Genomic DNA, 23849 nt, shown 5'->3' with positions numbered 1-23849 from the left:
ATATAATATATTATATATATATATATATAGGTCCTTCATAATGCGCAATATAAAATCTAAAGCCTGAAGAGGATAACATTTATCATTTATTCCGCTGCAGAGAACTCCTCTGTGTCATCATTGTGCAGAAATTCCCTCAGGTGTTCCATGACCTCCAGGACCTCTGGCAATCGTTGGTCGTACAGCAAGATGAATTCGCATTCGGCCATCCGTCCAAGCATTTCCTGGAAGAGAAAAAGATTGATTTTTAGAGGAGAGAGAGAGGACCTAGTGCTTCAGCAGCCGTTTTTGTTGTGATTCAGCTTCGGCTCCTTGCGTGAAGAGAGGATTTCTCTCTTTATACTCCCTAGTTTGGACTAAAAGGTTTTCAGTGATAAATCTGTCTAACGATACGGAGGATTCGAGAAGTTGCAAACTAGGACTTTCTTTTAGTTATTATTAACGAAAAGCCTGTCATTAATTACATAAAGCCTATAATAATCCCAAATGCAGTACGGAATTCCCAACATTTTCATAGTTTGGTAGAATATTTTAGGTCAATTTGATAACGGTTTGTCTTACAAGATTTAATGGGAGTTTGCCATCACAGAATTGTATGAGTTTTCTTTACAGATTTTAATGAGGGTTTGTATTTACAGATTTCAATGAGAGGTAGCTCTTACAGATTTTAATGAGGGTTCGTCTTTACAGATTTCGAGGGTTCGTCTTTACAGATTTTAATGAGGGGTTGTTTTCACAGATTTTAATGTGGGTTCGTCTTTACAGATTTTAATGAGGGCTTGTTTTTACAGATTTTACTGAGGGGTTGTTTTTACAGATTTTAATGAGGGGTTGTTTTTACAGATTTTAATGAAGGGTTGTTTTTACAGATTTTAATGAGGGTTTAAATTTACAGATTTTAATAAGGGTTCGTCTTTACAGACTTTAATGAGAGTTCGAATTTACAGATTTTAATAAGGGTTCGTCTTTACAGACTTTAATGAGAGTTCGTCTTTACAGAAACATGGATAATATATATATATATATATATATATATATATATATATATATATATATATATATATATATAACAGACCTGTTTGTAGAATCTACAAGGATGTGAGAATCTTTATAATATAGATAAGGGAATAAACAACAGGAGAACTAGAATGCAATCCATTAATTTTACATAATAGTTTACGTTGTTCTTCGTGCTTTGGGTGCCTGCGTGTATGTAACAATAATGCAAATTTCGTTGTGGAATAAACTCATGAGATGTGTATCCCGCATCACGCAACAAGAGAACTTTCATTAGCAATTAACACGCTCCATCTCTTTCTCTCTTCCCCGTAGGGGGTTAGAGACGTCAGCGCCACCTACGTGGTGCACTTTACCGAAAAGTTTTGGCAGTTTCCATTCGATCGCTAGCTGCCCCCAGTTTTTCCTGTCTTCAGTCGTCGTATCCAACCCCTCTAACTATCTCTCCCTTAGCGCAGATATGGGGCTGTCTTCTACCTTTAGACCCTCGTACTTCAGATCCTTAATTTTCTCGCTGTCTTTATCAGGCTGTTCAACTACTCCAACTAGCCATTTTCAGAATATCAAATCAGATCTTTCTCTGTATAATTTCAGAACAACTGTTTCACTTAATACACCCAGTATTCAGTTATCTGATGAGGAAGGAACAACATGTGTATGTTTCCTGGCAAATTCTCTATGCCTCCGTTAACAAAGCCGAGAACTGTGCAACTGGTAGGTTAGCAAGTTTTGTGGGTCGCAGCTATGATAGTGAGAAAGGCGATAAGAAAAAAGATATGAGTGATCAGTACTAATATAGGATGTATAGCATCTTATGATTAAAAATAAGAGGCCTCGGCGAGGTAATCCTCACGGGACCGAGGTTAAATTATCAAATATTTTATTTTTTACGATTAAGGATATTTTAATATACTAAAAAAGGAACTAATAGTATGGAAGGTTGAGTATATCATGGAGTGATGTTTTTATCAATTACGTTAATGTACAAGAAGAGCAAAATGTCTTGGGTACATAACATAGTCACACATATTCGTACACTCAGGTCAGCAACCCAGATGTCCACCCATATGAGACCTGGAGGAACAAGGTAAATGGCTTCTGATTGCTCAGTAGTTAGGCCTATATACCCCACTAAACATCCATCCATAGCTCAGAGGGACAGTAACGCTTTGTGCTAGTGGAAATCTATCATGTCATAAGCTTAGTTTGGACTTGGAACGAATGTAGCAGACATTTGTCGTCCATAACACTGAGCTACCATGACCATTAAAATTAGATCTTTCTTCAGTTTATACAAAATTACAATCTGTGAAGTGTCCTTCAAGATTAAAATCTGTTAGCTTCATCAAAAATCATGAAAAACCCACCTTGATGTATTCTTTCGACATGATGACCCCGGATGTTAAACCATTGTCACAGGATGACTTATAGGGCTCAGACAAGCTGACCATATTTTCTTGCGAATTTCTTTGTCTTTCCAATAGTTCTAAGTACGCCTGTCCACGTTGTAAAAGCAGCAAGCCTGGAATCCAAAAAGAAATTAGTTTGCAAGTCACGAATACGAGATACATTGAAAGTTCTAAAGGAAAGGCTGTTCTTCTTATGAGAAATAATTATTCTTGGATTATGACTTTGTTGATATTCGTTATAAAAATGATAATTTGTCGATGGTTTGAAAAACAACTTAGCTTGCCTTGGCTTAAAAGTTAACCATGATTTGGAGAGCACCGCATATCTTTATCATTTTTAAACTTTATTCTTTTATATTCTAAGTTGGCTCATCTGTAAGTATAAGCACATTAAATATACTTAATTCACAACATATTTATATATATATATATATATATATATATATATTATATTATTGCTACTTTCAAAATGCATGTTTTCCCCTCTTTGAAATGTCATGTAGAGTGCAACATTTTTTCAGATTCCTAGATAGCTTAGAATAGGATGTTTTAAAATGTGTGTTCAGATTTCGCATTAACGTCTTGTAAAAGAATATATATATAACGTAAAGAGAGAGATCCTTGTCTTTTCAAAGCTGCAAATGTTTAACTTTTATGTCAGCACTTTAAGATTGGAGTCTGCGAGATCCGTTTGCTTCCCTGCTCTGTCAGCGCGTTTGATAGCGAGCTCGTTGTCATCAAAAACATGTCAATCTTAATTATCGTTACCCTCCGCATTTCAATCGGGTACGTATCTGTTGAGCAGTCTTGTCTTGTACGTGTATGTATTTGCCAAGTCCCACGTGGATGTTGCACATTATGTGTGTAAGATTGCGTCAGATTTCAGAACTTTCGAGAAGCTTTCGTGCCAAAAACGTTTTGAGACATCTGCTCTGTCATTTCCATAAAGGAAGAGATTTTCATTCGATCTTAAGACCTCGAGGCAGTTAGATCTCCCTCTCTCTCTCTCTCGCTCTCTCTCTCTCTCTCACTCGACATCGAGATTTTATTAACGTAACGTAAATTTGGTCACTCATAACTTGTGAGAATTCTATATTTGATATTTCTTAGAATTTATTTAGTTTATTTAATTTCTTTTGTGGAATCTGAACAAACATTTCGTAACGGCGCCTGGGTTTTTTGTGAAAGTGTAATATACAAGAGAAAGAAAGAAGTTGGTATACCAAAAAAGGTAAAGTGTGTTATATTTTTATTAGTTGCAACTAATAATGGATAGGGAGTGTGTTTAACTAATAACGGATAGGAATTGTGTTTAACTAATAATTGATAGGAACTGTTGTCTGTTACGAAGGTTTGGTAAAAACTGTTGGTTACAGTATTTTGAATGAAAAAGATTTACACTTTTACACATTGCTGATATTTTTTGTGTTTGTGTCTGTTCCATTGTTTGTGCACTTATTCATTTTCTTATTGAAGTGTGTCTTTTTGTTTTACATTTTCATTTGCATTCACCATTTAATTGACTTAGTTATTTTCATTGCTTTATCCTTGCACATTTAATTAAATTTAACACTTGTGAATTGATTTGCATTTACTTAGAATTCTTTTCAAGTTTTATTGTTGTTTAGCACTTGTGAATTAATTTCAAATTTTCAGTTATTGCCTAACACTTTTGAATTTTGATTGAATTAATTTTTTGAATTTTGTGATAAATTAATTTTGATTTAATTTTACTTAATTTGATTCAAGAATTAATTAAACTTTACTTTGTTTTCTAGTAACAGTAATTTTCCCTGATATTGTGAATTTCACTTATAAATTTTGAATTTAATAATAAATTTTTGTATTTAAAATTTTTATAATTGTTTTCTTTATCTTACACCAGTATAAATATATTAATTGATGATTATATTTATGTTAGGTAGAAACATAGAGTGGTAATTGATTTGCTTTCCTTCAATTTTCTTGAAGTGACTTAGAACCAGGGAAGTACTTAGACTTCTGAATCAGGGAAATACTTAGAGTTTGAAAGTTGTTGATGGAGTGATGCCTTTGATTAATTTAATTACTTACAAGATTACCTCACACCTGTTTTGATGAACTTAGTCTGATTTTCTGCAATACTGGTAAGTGTTAAGGGATCACTGTTGCCTTTAGTGTATTCAGTCGTTTAAACGTGTTATGAGGGTTCAGGTGTTTGGCTTTTGGTGAGGTAATATTTGATGCAAGGTAACCAGATACTTGGCACTTCGTAACAATATATATAATATATAATATATATATATATATATATATATATATATAATATATATATATATATATATATATACCACACATATATATTACATAATTTAAGATATCTTACAAAGAAGCTGGACAAAGAAAAGTAGAGCTGTCTTGATGGTGTCTTACCTCTGAATCTTGACAACTCAGGCTCTATCAACTCTGCAAGGCTGAGGAGCTCTGTAGACGCGTCCATCACCCTGATTAGGTCGTCATCTGAGACGTCCTCTGAAAAAAGTAACGGAATCTTTGGCTGTTAACTGCAAGGACACAGAACACTAGGATTGGGCCAAGTCTCCCCAAGGATGGCAACTAGAATATCAGCGTCGACATTACTATACAAAGAGTTATTGCAGGGAAAATCTTAAGAGTTTCACTCTTGGAAAGAGCAGGAACATTCAATGTTCTGGTAGATTTATGAGGGGATATCCACTAAGTCTAGTTTTAATCAGTTTTGCAAGTCTGAAGATACCAGTACGAATATAAATTAGCTCTGAAATACTAAGAACAAATGGTAAGGCTTATTACCTCTGAAGGGTAGCTTCATTATACTCTGGATCATTCCAAGCTTGAGTTCAGCAACTATGTAATGCTGCCTGCCCAGCATCCTGCTCAGATGCTTAAGTGTTGCAGTCACTTCTTCTGTACTCTGCATATCCACTTTACTGAGAATTGCACTGGATGCTCGCACCATTGCTTGAATAGCATTTGAAGGCACTTGAGCTTCACATTTGTGGCATCTCCAGTGCACTTCAGAAGTCTTGGGCGGTATGAGAAGTCCATCTGGAGATTGACACGACTTGCATGAGATTGAACTTAAGTGGGACCCAAGTTCTGTAGGATCGTTGCATCTGTTACAGACACATGTAAACATCTTGCATGTTGACAGATGTGCCAAACGTGTGCTTGTCCCCCATAGAGTCTGTGTGTAAGTTGTGGTTACTGGCACTCCCTTGGGTATATCAGTGGCAGCTCTGATAATCATCTTTCCATCTGCATACCAGCGCTGTGTATTTGGCAGACAAGAGTGGTTGAGCATGGAGGTTAGGGTGAATATGGCACGGGCACGACTAGAATCATCAATGCTGACCTCATAGGAGTTTGTATCAAGAACACCACATATGTGGTGAACCAAACTGGAATCCACGTCTAATTTAAGCTTGTCATGGAACACCTTTACTATTTTTTCTTCGACATATCGACCGATAGGCATCATTTTCCTACGCTCCTTATGGCTTTGAAGTGCTTGAAAAACTTCTTTTGCTGCTGGGGACTCGTTCATGAGTAGATACACGCGCAAAGGTGCCAGCAATACGCTCAGTTCTCTGAAGTTCATTCTAAAATTGGGACTTTCTTCGAGTCCTAAGCCTTTAATTAACCTACACTCTTTTTCAGTATGACCATTACCATGACAGCCACTTGAACACAAAGGACCTTTGCAGTTTTTGCAGAGCGCAAATTTTGCATCAAGGACCTTCAGACACGCCAAGCAAGTTGGTTCAGATGCAGCTTTCGGGGCTAAAAGTAATGGAGACTCTTTGAATATAAGTTCTCCTGCGGAAATGTCCCTACGGGCTACCAGAAACCTGCCTTTCCCGGGCTGGTACTGTATATCCACAGGAAGGGTGGTCTGTCTCAATTCCTTATGATAAATCGGGATATCTGTGATGTCCAATCTCAGGCGCTCAGAGCGCGTCTGCAGGTCGTATTCTGCTCTCACACGTTCAGTAAACGAGAGCTTGTGATTTTGGTCGTCGTTTTGCTTGTGAGAATCCATCGAAGCTCTGCTTTCCGAGATTCCTTCAGCAGCACTTGACTCTTGGACATTTTGGTCATGTAATTTGTCCATGGTATCTGGAATGGAAACGAGAAAGGGCTAAAATCCTTACCTGTTTAATACGTACACAGATGACTTGAATGTCAAACTGAACTCGCTCCCAATCGGATGCACCGTCAATGAAACAACTATAAACAACCTCTGTTACGCCGACGATATGGTTCTGATTTCCCCATCAGTGCAAGGTCTCCAACGACTCATCGACACCTGCCGCCAATATGCAGAGGAATTTGATATAATCTACAACGAAACCAAGACCCAGTGTATGTCGCTGCTCCCGAGATCGCTTAAGCATATTGCAGAACCTCAAATTTTCCTCGGAAACCATCGGCTGGAATTTGTGCACGAATTTCCGTATTTGGGTCACATTATCACCGACGACCTAAAAGATACGGCAGACATTGAACAGAGGCGTCGTAAACTATGTGCAGCTGGCAACATGATTGCAAGGAGGTTTGCCTTCTGTCACCGAGACGTGAAACTGCTTCTATTCCGCTCGTACTGCTACAGTATCTATGGGTGTTCCCTCTGGACGAACTATACCCAAGAGACCTTGAGACGCATCACTGTTGTGCACAATGACATTCTGAGACGCCTCACAAACACTCCCCGCTACCACTCCGCCACACAGATGTTCATTGAAAACCACCTGGACAATTTAAAAATCATTGTTAGGCGAACAATGTCCAGTCTGGTAACCCGAGTGAGAAACAGCAGCAACTCGCTCATACAAAGCATCCTAAGGAGTGAAGCAAGAAGAAGATCTAAATTGTGGGAAAGATGGGAAAATGAGGCCTTTGTCCCCTAAAGGACTTTAAATAATCTGTATTGGCAAGATGTCATCTGCAGTTTTTGTCATTATTACATTTATAGCTGATATTTTAATTTTTCATTATTACTGTGATTCCTATCAAGTTAAAGTTTTATTTACATTTAATTTATGTATTAAGCCCTCTGGACCTGACTACTGTAACCACCTAAGGTCTCTAGTTGAAATTTGAGTTATATATATGTGCACCAACTGTTATTACTCGCAATGCATTTTTTTTTTCTCACCAATATTATTACTGTTACTTACAGTATGATGATTACTAGCTTTTATGCTACCTCAGCTATATTATGGATAAGTGCCGATTATTCATTTTCTTTTTCTATTTTATCATATCTCATGTATCTAGATTGTGTATGTTACTGTCTGTATCTTGTATACTCAATGTATATGGCCCCGAGCTGAAATAAAACATATTATTATTATTATTATTATTATTAACTGCCATATAGTCCAAGGGCCTTGACTCCTAATAAGTATTAAAGTAGTTTTTAGTATTATAAAGCAATTTGAGCTAGCTACTGGTGCAGAACTAAATAGAGATAAGACTTGTGTCATGGGTTTAGGTAATTGGAAGGACAAAAATATATGGCCACTTGATTGGATACAACAGAAAAATAAGTGTATGGTATTAGGCATATTGATAACCAATGATTATAAGGAAATGGTAGATGAGAACTGGGATGCTGTAATCAATAAAGTTAAGGTAAAAATAAATATGCTTTCGACTCGATACTTGTCTTTATATCAAAAGTCTATTGTAAATGCCCTTATTTTAAGTAAAGTCTGGTACATGTGTCATGTATTTCCATTAGGGAAAGAGAAAGCAAAAATTATAGAACAATCTGTTTTCCGGTATTTGTGGTGTGGAACTTACCAACCAATTAAAAGGGATTCCTTGTATCTGCCAAAAAAGAAGGTGGTATTGGGGTTATTAATGTGTTTTATCAAGCAGCAGCTATTTTAACAAGTACATTCTTGAATATTATGTTATTTGATAGTTATGGACGAGAATTAGCCTTATATTACACATGTATTAGAATAAATTTGTTGTGGGTTGTAGAAGATTGCCTTAATATGTCTTATGTTGCTACTCCCTTTTATAATATCATTATTGTTAATGTAAGGAAATTATTAAGAATACCTAATTTTCCATACGTCAAAAGTAAGGATATTTATCAGTATTTGATGCCAACCCATAAGCCCATTGTAATTGAGAGATACCCGTTGCATAATTGGGGTAATATATGGAGTAACCTTATAAGCAAATTCGTTGACCCCTATCAAAGAAGTATTATGTATAGATTTTTGTATGAATTTTGGCTACTAAGGAAAGACTGAAGATATTGAATATTGCTGATAATAATTTTTGCAATAAATGTAAGGAAAATGAAAATCATCTGCATATTGTCTATTGTTGTAAATATGTTAAAAATATTTGGAAGTGGTTCCAGAATTTCATTGAAGAAGTATGTGATATAAAAGTTCAGTATCCAATAAAAGTATTGATGTTGGATTTCGATTATAAAGAAAAGAAGAAGAACAATACATTAAGTATACTTATCATTGAGTATGTAAATTGTTTGTGGTACAGCAGAGAAGAGGTGTTACAAAGTCAAATAATTTCAATATTAAAATGTAAAATAAAGTACACAAAATGGGTATTATCAAATGCATATGAACTTGGAAAACATTTCACAAGTAAGTATGTGAATAATATTTGAATTCATATTATTGATGTACTTAATATGTAATATTATTGATATAATTATGAAAATTTGTAAATAATTAATTGATAATTGTAATAAGATTTTAATTAAAAAAAAAATCATTCGTATAATTTTCAGCAATGAGGGTTGACAAGTACTGGGCTTTGCAGGGTGAATGAATTTTTCGTAGTCAGAAATGCAATTCAACAGGCCCTCTGTCCACTAATTTCTTTATGGCTTTCGAAAGAAACTCAGGTTTGGGACGCAAGTTCTTTCTGGACATACGTTATGCCTTTCTAGAGGTCTGCCTTGGTACTACTGATTACAAACACCAATTTAAAAAACAACGCTCTCTCTCTCTCTCTCTCTCTCTCTCTCTCTTTTTCATTTGAAAAATGCTTGCCGTGCCATTAGACTGATGATCTCATTGCACAAAGCAAGCTAATTGAGAACAGCCGTTTCAGCAGAAATGATACGATGCCGTCTCCAGGTGACCCTTGTTCTACAGGAAATGAACAGATCTTTAAACTGCTGGGTTCATATTTAATTACAGATGAAGAGGTTTGAATTATGTGAAAGTTTTTCATGAAACAGGTAGAAATAAGCTCAGCATGAAAGGATTTAATATTTAGAATGATTAACCATTGAAATTAAGAATTGTTTTTTTATTTTAGTGCTAAGATTTACATACACTGTATGTGTATGAACTACATTAAAATGTTATGGTAAGATTCTTTGAGAACTTGCTTGCTAATTAAAATCGCACATACTCTTCAAGGAAGCTATTTAGTAACACAGACAACTTGTAGATGGGGAATTAGGTCCATCAGAGTTCGTGAAACGAAGTCCTGTTTAAAGAGAAGTGGTTGCTTTAAGGGTAATGTCCCTACGTTCTAAAATACTAAGCATTATTGAAATTTACTCTGATCTTTGGAGTCCTGATAAATTGTTGCAATGAATCATAAAGAGGCTCGGAAAACTAAAGGTGTAGGCGAATAAGATCATGTGATACATCCCTTGAAGTCTTCTATCTCAGCAAGCCAGACGTTTGGCACGAGCGTCAAGGTCTTGGTGATCTCATGGATGAAATACTTGTCTAGAGTATTAATAGAGAGAAACGACAATGTAATCACGATTAAGAAAGTGATTATTAACTGTTGAGTGCCGCAATGTATGATTAGGTAAATTCTTAATATAAAGTTATTTACTGTAGAAATTTCTTGATATTTAGCGAGAATTCTCGGGACATTTCCATCATTAAAATAAATTTAGGGACGGAAAATCGAAGTAAAGCCGGCTTGAAATGAAAGCTTAGTTGGTATTTATGTGATATGATATACAATGAATTATCTATAACCTGATGAAAACACCGGAGAGAGTGCTATTCGCGCATTCTTAATACACTCGAGTAAACTCACTGAAGGCATTTGCTTTGAGGGAAGAATAAAAACATCAAGCACAAACTAATTTTACCTATGGAAAATATGTGCGACACTGCTCATAGTTGAACGAAGCTTCTCACCAGATTCCCAAGTTGAAATAAAAAGAAATGGGGAATTGTATTTCACCCTTTCGCCAGGTCGTCCGCCCTCCAAAAAGGCCCGATTCACAGCAAAGTCGATCCTTTCTTGAATCAAGATCTTGTTTGCAACAAGTTCGAGCTCAGCTTTCTCTCTTTTCTCTCTCTCTCTCTCTCTCGCTCTCTCTCTCTCTTCTCTCTCTCTTTTTCTCTCTCTCTCTTCCCTTCCCCCCCAAGCGCCCCCCCCCCCACCCCCGCCCCCACGCCATGTAAATCAAATGTAGTCTCTTTTGCGGTCGTAGAGTTCTAATGTCATACCTTGTTTTGGCTCTATTCTGATATCGTTCTTTCTTTAGATTTTTTCACCTTACTCTCAGTGACAACGCCACCAGCCCCCCCCCCCCTCAAAACCTCCACCACCCACCCCGCTTCGGGTCAACAAGAAACTTCTAGACGTTCCTGGCGTGCCAAATTCTGCGGATTAATTGACTGCTACTTTAATGACTCTGCTACAAGAACACAATTATCAGAGTTTATTTAAGTTGAGTATCTAAAAATGAGAGAGTTCATCGGGTTTTAATTCGTCTAAAACGTGTAATTGATTTGTCTTGAGGTGTTAGGAATGAATTTACTCGTCTGCTCAAAACCACCTTTTTGTATATCAATAAGTAACCAAGAATTTGAACCATTTTAAACTATATATAACCTGACTGACTAAACAAGCGCGCGTGACTTCAGGTTAGTGTATCGGTTCCACATCTCATCCCTTGAAAAGCAAGTGTCAACCAACAGAAAATGCATTATGCAACTGTGGTTCCAAATTAACGACATTCTCAGTGTAACGACAACAGCATGTCACTAGAGAAGAAGAAAGCCAAAAAGTCTTTATCATGATGGACATTCTTGAATGCCGACCACCTTTTTTCCTACGCCCCTAGACCAGAAAAGGACATCTGGTTGCTTGCTCCTTTGGCCTCTGAGTAAATGACACCTCGAGACATAAGCAACTAGAATGTATAGAATAAATAGCTACCAGGAGGGTTAGTATTAAAATAGTTTCGTGAATAAGTAGCGGTCGAGAAACCACAGTAATGTTTCTTCAGGTTTAATATAGACGCCTCTTTGGGTGAGAGACGGTGTGATTAAGGCGAATCCCACGAATGAAATGTATACTATAGTAGATTCACATTAACCGTGCATATGATGTCTAGGCCAGTCCCTTACGACGCTCCTGATTGGCTGTTGATAAGCCAATCACAGGGCTGGAAACTTCTGAAGGATAATTTTGAAATGACTTATCCCTCAGGAGAGATGTAACATACATCCTACCTATGTGAACTCTCGAGCGAGACTGAGAGCTTCCAGCCCAGAGATTGGCTTATCAACAGCCAATCAGAAGCGTCGTAATGGACTGGCCTAGACATCACATGCACGGTTGATGTGAATCTACTACAGCTGTAAATTCTATACGCAAACGATTCCCAATTTTTAATAACTTGAAATGCAGTGTTTTTTTTTTTAAGTATGCTTTTAACAACAGTGTTTTCGTGTTTAATTTGATAATGTTACTCGAGCTGGGATTCAAGCTTGAAGAATTAAGTGAGAAAACATTTGGAAAACATTTGAATCTTTAATTTTTTAGGAAAACCTTTTCTTAAATAGAAATTGACGAGATAAGTTACTTGAAAAGCAAATAAAACGTCACCGAAGTGAACGGAAGATTTTAGAAAGTTCTGATAAATTTATGAGTTGTAAAACCACATCATAAAAAATAAAACGAAATTGTCAGTTAACGTCCACTTAGTGTCAAATGCAGGTTATCACCTCTACCAGGATCATAGGCGCGGTTACTCAGTTTCAGTAATAATTATAAGAATTATGATGAAAATCAGGCGGGAGTCTGAAGAGCTATATATAGCAGTTTGGTATCATTGACTAAATTGGGGAACGGTCTTCCTAGGCTCGTTGTCGCATTTGGAGCTTGAGACTTTTGTGGTTGAAGAGGTTCATTCGGGTCTTGATTCGTAGTTGAGAAGTTATATTATTTGTTTTTCTTTGTTATTTCATTTTCCACACTGGGCTGCGTTTTAAATTGAAACAGTTTGGGGATAGCTCTTTTATATCCAAGTAAGGTTGTGGTGATAATAATAATAATAATAATAATAATAATAATAATAATAATAATAATAATAATAATAATAATAATGATAGCATGAGTATTGAAATGGCGATCCAAATATTTATAGATAAATGCTTACAGAAAGCTTTCGGGAAACTCTTCCATTCACCTTTTCAATCTCACACACACACTCACACACACACACACACACACACACACACACACACACACACACACACATATATATATATATATATATATCTATATATATTATATATATATATATATATATAATGTTTATATATGTGTGTGTGTGAATTTATTTCTCCAATTATAATATAATAATAATAAATTAGAGGACAAAGACACCCTCTTGCACGAGAGACTTCGTCACAGAGAGCTTTTTTTAATGCTGACGAACAATTGCTACATAGTTGAGCGCTAGCAAGTTCTTACGTTGCTCGCAGGGATTCTTGACATCGAAGGAATGCAGCAGAGGCATCGGGGGTTCCCTGGGTACAAGTGCTGACGAAGTCACCGCGCAGTCGTTGTCCCCGGGGAAAGATCAGCACTTAAATCACTAAGAAGAAATTTTTGTCATTTCAACATTGATTCGTTGAATTTGTAAAGGCAAGCATGAGAGATTTCGAAAGAAAGATATTGTAAAATACTGATTAAAGTAGAATGTTTTTGAGAGTTAGATTGTGGATTTTAGATTAAGGTGGGATCTTGCTCGTGCGAGATTTCAGAAGAGAGAGAGAGAGAGAGAGAGAGTCAGAGAGAGAGAGAGAGACAGATACAGAGAGAGAGAGAGAGAGAGAGAGAGAGAGAGAGAGAGAGCAATTGCTAATCACAGTAAAACACTGCAGCTCATTTCGTAGCTTCTCCTTCCCGCACGGCTCAGGGCCAAAATAAAGAAAGAATTCGTAAAAAATTGAAAAGATAATCCACTAATTTACGTGTCGAGATTCACCTCCCTTCGCTCTCCTCAATCCCGATACAACTAAATGGCTCTGGATGCTTTGGAAGATATATAAGATTAGGGCATTGTGTAGTTTGTTTCTAAGAGCGATTAATTCGTTCTCTGTTTTTACCCTTTATGCGTATATATATATATATATTATATATATATATATATATATATATATATATATATATATATATATATATATATATATATATGTATATATATATAGAATATATATATATATATATATATATATATATATATTATTAAGAGAGGGTGGCTCTAGAGCAAATGCAAGTCATGATTCACTATTACATTTATACTTAAGAAGCTAAATTAGAAAACTTAAGCAAAAATAAAATAAAATATTTATGAAGAAATTCAGATCGAATTCTATAGTAAAAGGAGTATAATACTATAAACAGGTGTTGCTAAAGCAGTGCAGACGCCACTACTTGCATCATACACTGGCACAAAGGGATGTTGGACAGCTCGTCTATCCACGTCTATCCTCTATTCAGGCCTTCCTTGCATCCTACAACCTAACTCTTCATCATCATATATTCTCTGCTGACTTAACGTCCGGGATTCCTTCTTTCTCGAAACATTTTGATCAACTTTTCCTCTTAGTAGCTTCACTTTTTTTTTTACATTGCCTTGATGATCTACACTGCACTTCCATAATGGAGAGTTGGCTCTACAGCCCATTTGGCATTCATAACCTGGCTTGTCCCATTTTCTTGCGCATATCCTGATACCTTCCTTTGCTTCACGTATTCTGCCATTCACTCTTCATCCTCCCATCATCCGTCATATTTAATGAAAAAGACTTAACTGATCAACCCATTCCATTCTCCCATCATCTATATACTAAACATTCATTACTTCATATTCCTGGATTCCATTTACCTTCTTATACTTACACTTTTCCCTATTTACTTTATAATTTTGTTCTCTTTCAAACACCTTCATACTCTCAGTGGTTTCTGCAGTTTATTTTTACTATCCCCAATCAATGTTGTATCAGCTGCCAACACCAGGTAATCCTCTCACCTTCCACGACTCATATCCTTCTCACACAGTCCTGGCTAGGTTAAGTTGACTTATCAGATATCATTTCCTTTGGGTGTAAGTTATTTCCAAGGCCAAGTGGGTATTTGTAGTTTAATATATGTCTGTATAAAAAAAGTTATGTATATCAATGACAAAGCCATATATATATATATATATATATATATATATATATATATATATATATATATATATATGTGTGTGTGTGTGTGTGTGTGTGTGTATGTGTGTATATATAGAAAAGGAAGCGTGGGTAAAATATATATATATATATCTATATGTATATATTATATGAATTTTTATCTCATCACCGTGAATCAAATACATGCATTAAGCTACAAGTGTCCTTTAATAACATCCAATTCGCTCTACCTCGGAACTGATATATTTTCAAGGGGAATTTTTTAGTTGATAATAATTTCGTCCTCTCGTGGATTCGAACCAGCGCACAGATGAGAAATCAGGACTTAAGTGATGTTACCGACCAGGTTACGTCACTGAAGTCCTGATTTCTCCTCTGTGCGCTGGTTCGAATCCACGAGAGGACGAAACTGAAGTCTTCAATTAAGAACTGTTTTGTTGACCTGTGAAATACAGAATTAAAAGGGTGGCGCGTTGTCGTTAAGATGTTGTGGGTTAATTTGGTTTTGTAATGTATTGAAGCGCACCTTGGCAGCGGTTTTCAGATCATCCCAGAAATTGTGCAAATCTGCAAGTTTTGTTTTCTTAATTATCAATAATTTTTTTTTTTTTTTTTTTTTGGGGGGGGGAACTCTGCTGCATTTATCGTGGCCATTTGCCTTTAATTTATCCATTAACAGAGATGTCTGAATTTAATTTCTTTAACGATTTTAATATAGCTTCAGCATAGTATACTCATCAATTCTCAATTCTTGAGCTCACGAAACTATTATAATCAAATTCTGTGCTAGCATGTATATATACGTGCTCGGCACTTACTGAAATGCGTGCGTGTGTCACTATCATCATTTCACTTCTTGCTGAATATTCTTAGCTTGTCAAGAGGACCATGTCAGCCAGTGAAGTGAAAAAGGCCTAGGCTACGTGAAATAACATCGCAATCAGGGATAGCCCGGCTGGGGTTTTGGGGGCGGGGGTGCGGTTATCATATTTATTCATCACACTGAAATTAACGATATTTACTTTTCTCACCCTTCCAGCTTGCCACTTTTTTCTTTTTTCATATAATAAACAATAATCTTTATTTTCTTTACATTATAAAATACTTTTGGGGAAAAAATAGTTGTATTAAAAATAGCCCTAAAATGGTTTGTATGTATAACATTACCATACAGGATATATATTGTGTCCAGTTCAACTTGGTCAAAATAACGAGTCAGTCAAAATTGTCTTTACAACCCCCCCTGCCCCCGCCTTCCACCAATCAGATGGTACTCGAGCCGTCCCTGGTGCTGCAATACAAGCAGAGTCACGCGGTACATGAGAATCGTTAAAGGTGTTAATCTAGATTAGGAGGCCAAGGGCTGTCTGGCGTCGGTACATCTGTTTCGTGAAGGCCCTAACAGAGAAAGAAAGGAGAGGAAAAAGCAAGCACTCTAAGCAGCGACGATTCACCGCCAGAAATGAAAATGTGCGCTGAAGAGAGAAGTCGTAGAGATACACTTCTCATTAAACCATTTGCAATGGCAGACTGGCTCTTCGCAATCAGGGTGATCAAAGTACGTGTCTGTACAAGCCAGGAATTCGTACAAACAAAATATGACACAGTACAGTGCGAAGTTTTCATTTCTAGAGAATCTAGATATTTCCCTCTTCTGCACATAAATGAGGTCCACAAAGTCTCTTAGATAGGTTAACCTTTTTAATGGATCTTGGGTGTTTGTCGGTATGACGTCTCCTTCATCTTGAGTTTCATGTGTGAAGCGAAAATATTAAACTTGAGAGTACTTGAGGAAAAGCAGGGTATAAGCTCCGGATAAGAAGTTTCTGTTAAAAGTCGAAGCCGTTGTTGAACTTAACAAGAAATAGTCGAGCTTGCGTAATGAGAGAACGAAGTGAAGTGTAGTAATAAGCTCTCTCTTTGGACACATTTTATAGATACGTGTACCAGTAGTGCTACATTATATATATATATATATATATATATATATATATATATATATATAATATATATATATATAGAATCTACTGGTAATTTTTTAACAGATACATATGAAACTGTAATAGCCACAATACCCTCTTAACATCTCAAATTCTTTGCTCTTTTTTGTTTCGGATACGGTTGTCACTACAAAACCTTTAGCTCCAACTTCAAGGAAATTTGAAGAAATCATGATGTCCGGTAGCGGGAAACGAACCTGCGATACCATAATCACGAGGAGGTGACCTTGCCGACCTGACCACGGGTTCGTTTCCCGCTACCAGATGTCATGATTTCTTCAAATTTCTTTGAAGTTGGAGCTAAAGGTTTTGTAGTGACAAGCGTATCCGAAACAAAAAGAGCTAAGAATTTGAGAAGTTAAGAGGGCATTGTGGCTATTACAGTTTCATATGTATCTTAAAAATGACCAGTAGATTCTACATATATGGGTATATATATATATATATATATATATATACTATATATATCATATATATATATATATATATGTGTGTGTATTATAATAATTATATATTTGTATATATATATATATATCTAATATATATAATATATATATATATATATATATATATATATATAGATAGAGAGAGAGAGAGAGAGAGAGAGAGAGAGAGAGAGAGAGAGAGAGAATAAATAAGGGTTATGGATCCTGGATATTGAAGAATATAAACAAAAACAGTCACGTAGTCTGCACTTTAGATTTTCCTTCCCAGGTAGAAATTTCAAGCATAGTTTTTGCACGAATCACTGGCTAAAGGCGCAGTTTTCGTGCAAACAGTAAGCAACACAAAGACCTGGTTTTATATCAACTATTAAACATTTACTTTTGTTTACTTAATGACTGGATTTTTTTGTCAACACTTTTGTTTGTTTCGTCGTCTGTGCTACATGATTATTACCTTAAACATTTTTTATGCAGTTTATCATTTTTAAGAATACCGTAATTGCCACATGTACTCTCATTTCAATTTTTTTCCACATTAATTACAGTTTTCTCTGGTCATTAAGCATGTAATTTATTTGATGTTTTACATAAAGGATAATAATAATGATTAAAATAATGATATAAACAAATGACTTTTCAAGCTTCGCGCTGTCATACAAACAGGCACAATGCTTTTTAACTCGCAAATTACAAGTGAGTAATGAGCGTATGCACGAGGTGAGACCATTAGCTCATGACATGAATGAACTTCCTGGTAACCCTACTTTATTTCACGAAGCATGTTTTTGAACGAGTTCCTGTAGAGGTCACAGCGCCATCCTCCCCCTTACCGACCCAACCTATTTCGTTATCGCTTCGTATCACCCGTTATCTCTTGGCAAATCCGGCCTCGGGCGCTCATACTCATAATGACCGGGAAACTGAAATTTCACAGGCTTAAATATCATATCCCTTTACCTAATATCAAGTACTCTGTTTGACGAGTGATTTTCGCGTTCGGCTGCCAATCCTGTGGTCCGAAGTCCGAATCCCGACTCGGCCAATGCGAAATCAGAATTTATTTTTGGTGATAGAAATTCATTTCTCGATATAATGTGGTTCGTATCCCACAATAAGTTGTAGGTTCCGTTGCTAGGTGACCAATTGGTTCTTAACCACTTAAAAATATCTAATCCTTCGGGCCCGCCCTAGGAGAGTTGTTAATGAGCTCATTGGTCTGGTTAAACTAAGATATGCTTAACTTTACCCGATAGCAAGCAAGACAAAGTATACATCACGCCTGATAGACCGTCTTATTGTTCGATTATTTTCGTAGAAGAGTGTTGGAACTAGACCCAGACTTCCGCGAGCTTTCCTCGTACGTGTTACTGAGCACAAGCTGGCAGGGTAATGTACCTGTTGCTTGCTACCGCAAGGCAACTAATCGTGGACAGTCTTTCCACCGGGGGTCAAAGGATATACTGAACTTTGTGTATTCATTTATTCATTTTTTTTATCCAGTGCGTTGGCTCAATAATTAGAAAGTAAACTGCTTGACATTTGTTTTCCAACTAACGTTAGTAGGTTAACTTGCCAGGTAAATAATCACAATACCTCTAGATATATGGTCAGTGCTTGCACAAGACCAGCTTAATATAAATAGTTTAAACAACATTTATGTAGAAGATATTCGCTTTACACACCAAGCTGAGTTTCTCGATGGAAACAAGCTATGAAACAACATTCAACTACGACTGCCATTGGCATAATCATCATCTATTATTATTGTTGTCGTTGTTATTATAAAACAGAATCAGCCTCATTTACTGCACCTTTGCATAATTGTCCTCATTTCATAAGAACCCCTTGAACTTAATTAATATTACCCCCATAGTCTCTTTGGCATATTGTCTTCGTAGACAAACAATGTCTCGGCTTCTGGGTGTGTCCCAAGCGTGTAGGCATTCCTGTTTAATTCTGACATATTAGCAAAATGCTTCCAAGCAGGTGATGCCTTTGCAAATGTAGTGTTACAATAAACTGTTTGTCTTTACTACCTTCGTACCCGCCGCTGACCAGCACACATAGACACACAAACACACACACAAACTACTTTCTTGTGCGTTATGTGCTTGCGAGAAATAAAAAAAAAAAAATTCGGGAACTGCCTTGTATATTTTTCCTTATATATTTTACATCATTATTGCTACTTAGATTATTTGAGACTTGCTTCACGATATACTTTCATATTTAATTTAACTTCTGTCTTGAGAGGGATTTGGTTCTATGTATTGTTCTATATATTTAAAAATTGACGTATTACATCAGTGTCTACAGCAACTTGAAATCCCATAAATGAATTATATATATATATATATATATATTATATATATATATATATATATATATATATATATAATATAGTATTTATATAAATTTATAAATATGTGAAATTTTACCACACCGTGATTTACTTACAATCATTAAGCTACAAATGTCGTTTGGTATCTTATTCACGCTACTTCGGGAATTTCCCGAAGGACAATATTCGAAAGATTTCGGTAACATTCCATTTATCACTTAAAAATTCCCCTCCGGTGATAATTCCTCTCTCGGGGATTTTCCCGAAGTAGCGTGACCTCGATATGAAACGACATTTGTAGCTTACTGATTATATATATTTGCATATATATATACATATATATATATATATATATATAATATATATATATATATAATATATATATATATATATATAAATATCAAAAAAGTTTTAATAACTTTATAAGTGGCTTCAGAGAATAAACAAGACAATAGTCACTCTATCTCCTGAGATGAGGATGAGACCTATGTGCTGAAAGCTTGTAACCCAATCTGCCTCTTGCTTCTGCTAAAAAAGATTCATCAGTAGGGTATCTATTCCTCCAAACACAATGCGTCATTCTTAGCGATTATTCCTTAACTTATGCTTTCTTCCCTCTCACCAATTCAGATTTATACATTCTTTTCATTGCCTTTCGTCCTCCATTCGCTTTGTATGACCAGACCATCTCAGAAAAACTCTCATCCGCCTTGTCACCTGCACTATTCCCTAGCTGCAACCACTTTCGTTCCTTTTATTGTACCTTCTTTCATATTCTCTTTCTTCATCTTACTTTCCATCCTCTCCTAACACTTGATTTATAGTGCAACTGTGAGGTTTTCCTCCTGTTACACCTTTCAAACCTTTTACTGTCAATTTCCATTTCAGTGCTGAATGACCTCATAGGTCCCAGTGCTTGGGCTTTGGTCTAAATTCTATATTCAACTGAACTCAACCTGCACTATTATTTTACCACTTTTGAGTTTCATTGTTTCTTTCTGTTTGAGGTCTTCTCATTCTACAAAATTTAATGTTCTTATCCTTTCTTATTTAATTTACATCCATCATTGCAGTAAAGGAGACCTTACTCAACAGTTCCTTCACTCATTCCAACTTTGGCTTCCAGTCATATTGTTTTTCTCTTCCGGATCTTTGGCAGACCTTCTTCTGCTCTCATCGTTTCATCCATTCTGTAACTCGCTACTTCTCCCTCCCATGCCACCTTCATCCAAGACATGGATTCCCAAACACCTGTAAGAATAAAAACTTCATCATCCACATTAACAGCCATTAGGCCATGTTCCTGATTTCAGTTTTCTGTAAAACAAAACTACTGAGATGACTTCGTCAGTCAGTCCGCACTTTTTCTGTCCGTCCTCTACTGAGCCGCCTCAGTAGTTTTTATCTTATTTATAGATAAAGTTAGCCATGATCGTGCGTCTGGCAACGGTATAGGACTGGACACCACAGTGTCGTGGCTGAGTTTCATGGGCCGCTGCGCATACAGCATTATACGCTGCAAAGGAAACTGCGCATTTTTTACTTGTTTATATATAACAAGAACTTTACTCTTGCTCCTATTTACTTTCTTCCCTTCGAAACACTTTCAACTCTTGCACTGGTTTAAGGAGTTTCTCTTTTGTCCCCAATCAGCTCCGAAGTATCAGCAAACATCCACCATTCCTCACACCATACATCACACGAATTCTTATATAACTGGAACTGTGCACTTACCTTATAATGTCCTTTCCCTGACTTTTCACATCACTCGGTCTAAAAAGACATTATAAAGTAAACCCGCAGTTACAGTGAGCAAGTCGCCTGGCTGCCTACGTTAGCCATATATTTAGTACATGATCACTTCCGGCACGAAAGCTCTTACTTGCCGTATACAAGAGTCTTTCCATATAAGTGCTCAGCACCCTCCATAGTGCGTTTTTATCAATTTAGTCTTAATATTCTCTTGGTCAGTACGTATATGCCGCGGGCTGAATTTTCTTTTTCTCAAACTTCTCACATAACTGTTTCGAAATAATCAGTTAAGCCACACACCATCTTCCTTACCTAAAACCACTCTGCCCTTCACCCACATGCCCTATTTTTATATCTTTTATTTATGAATCAAGATCCTACCATACACGTTCCCCCCTTACATTTTATAAATCGTATATTCACCTCCCGTCTTATTGATTCTTATCAAAAGGAATATTTCATTTCCTCATAACGGCATAACTCACACAGCAGGTTAGCCTGTTAGTCAAACCACATTCAACATACTAGCAGCCTCTAACTTGCAGTGGTATCAACTGTTAGTTATCAAGTATCTATAGACGTAGGTATTTGCACACATACTACTTTGTTATTCGAGATAAAAATTACTCTTATAATGAACGTTAGTCTTCAAGATTTTAGGCGTCGTGTTAAAAGTGAGTCGTTCTAGTAGATATAGAAGTTCTACCTGTAGAGTTCAACGGCGACTCTTGTAAGCCGATAGTAAAGTCGCGGTACGAAATGAAGTCAGGATTGAAGTCAAGATTTGAAACTGAAATCACAGCGTGCAATTGAAATCAGCGATGCAAGACTGGCGTTCAGATGAACCCACGATGCAGTATTCGAGTCACAGAAGCAGACTTCGAGTGAACTTAGAAAAGTGGCGAAGCTGAGAGAGAGCTTCTCGTAAGGCCTTGTTGACCAAGTTGTGGGTGTGTCCGCGAGGCGACGTTTATATCTCCTCTGATTGCGAGATCGGTTACGGGAGGTTATGTCACTTTGGGAAGGGAGGTGGCGGGACCGAAGGAGGGGGAATCATCCGGAGAAGGTCATAAGGAACATTCTGTAAAAGGAAAGGAGGACGACGATTCCAAGTATCTGTGCCAAGTATGATTCCTTAGTGGCTTTCAGTCCTGATCAAGTGGCGACAAAACTCCGGATTGTTTTGAATTCGCCTTTGGTGTCGCGGTTTTCCCCCAGAAATCCTCATTTGAACGGGGCTAAGGTGAGATGTTCTTAAAACTCGGTTTAAGACAAATGGCAGTGAGTACGTTTATGTAGAGATGGTTTCTTGGGAGGACGCAGGAGAGGTCATGCGGTTTACTCGGTATAAGTAGTCGGAGAAAAATGCACTAAAAACGCATGAGGTACTGGCTCGGTTTTGAGGGAGGATGGTGGGTGCGGATGCACCGTGGTTGCCCCACAACAATGCAAAAATTGCCCGGGGGGGTGGGGGGGGGGGGGGGGGGGAAGGGGGCCAAGAGTGCATGAGCAATATAGTTCTAAAACTTGCCCGTCGTTGCCAGAAGGAACGAGCTTAGTCGAACGTAGTAGCGTACGACTAAAACGCTTAATAAGTCACGTATGAGTTTATCGCCTACTCTTGCAGTAGCATCTGTTGTCTCCCGTTTGTTCCCAAAACTAGTTTTCGTCTCTCAGTTTTTTCAAGTGAAGAAGAATGCTTTGTACTGATCTGATCATGCATTCATTCGGCTGGGTTCTCACCATACGAAGCACAGTCCAAAGGCATATGTAAGAAAGTGTGTATGGTTTCATGAAGAAAATGAGCATTTTTTTTTTAGTGAGAATGTGCATAGTAACAAAGGTAGGATAGGTTTCCTATTATGTAGACTCACAGGTGGTAGGGGAACGTATGATAATAAAGGTATCCGTTAGTGTTTTTTTTAAGCTTATTTAGCTTTATAAAATGTAATGTCTTTCAGGCAGTGCCAGCATTAATGAATTGGAAAAAAATCCGGATGGAAATGGAGGTTAACACAGTTTTTAATTTCTAAGCCTCACCATTACAGCTATCTACAACTCTGTCATATCTGCAGAGACAGGCATAAGCGAAACGTACACACGCACACACACGTGTATGTATAATATATATATTATATATATATATATATATTATATATATATATATATTATATATTATTGAGTTGTTTAGTTGCAAAATGAAACTAGAGTACATTTCTAGAGATTACGAAGAAATAGTCTGTTCTCCCTGTTATGAAAGGTTATGTTGAGAATTCTTACAAATAACTTTCATCAAGGTAATTTAATTTCTCCTATGTTTTTCATCTAATTAATTTTTATTTTTTCTTTGGTCTCCTGCTTTAATGGTGAATAAACGATTCTTTGTATTAATAAGTTCAAGCATTTTA

At 36.6% G+C, this 23849-nt stretch overlaps 1 protein-coding gene across 1 annotated transcript; it reads right to left on the bottom strand.

Annotated features, from left to right (window-relative positions):
• Positions 1-36: 36 nt before the first annotated feature.
• LOC135198002 (SET domain-containing protein SmydA-8-like) lies at positions 37-22434 on the bottom strand. The gene is made up of 5 exons (XM_064225335.1): positions 22148-22434; positions 5238-6563; positions 4839-4937; positions 2385-2539; positions 37-224 (listed from the first exon to the last, which is right to left on the bottom strand). The coding sequence occupies exons 2-5, from the start codon at positions 6556-6558 to the stop codon at positions 87-89; spliced, it is 1713 nt and encodes a 570-aa protein (XP_064081405.1). The 5' UTR covers positions 6559-6563; positions 22148-22434; the 3' UTR covers positions 37-86.
• Positions 22435-23849: the final 1415 nt, after the last annotated feature.

Source organism: Macrobrachium nipponense, chromosome 21, assembly GCF_015104395.2.
Source record: "Macrobrachium nipponense isolate FS-2020 chromosome 21, ASM1510439v2, whole genome shotgun sequence".
NCBI classification, from domain to species: Eukaryota; Metazoa; Arthropoda; class Malacostraca; order Decapoda; family Palaemonidae; genus Macrobrachium; species Macrobrachium nipponense.
This window is presented reverse-complemented; position numbering and strand designations above follow the sequence as displayed.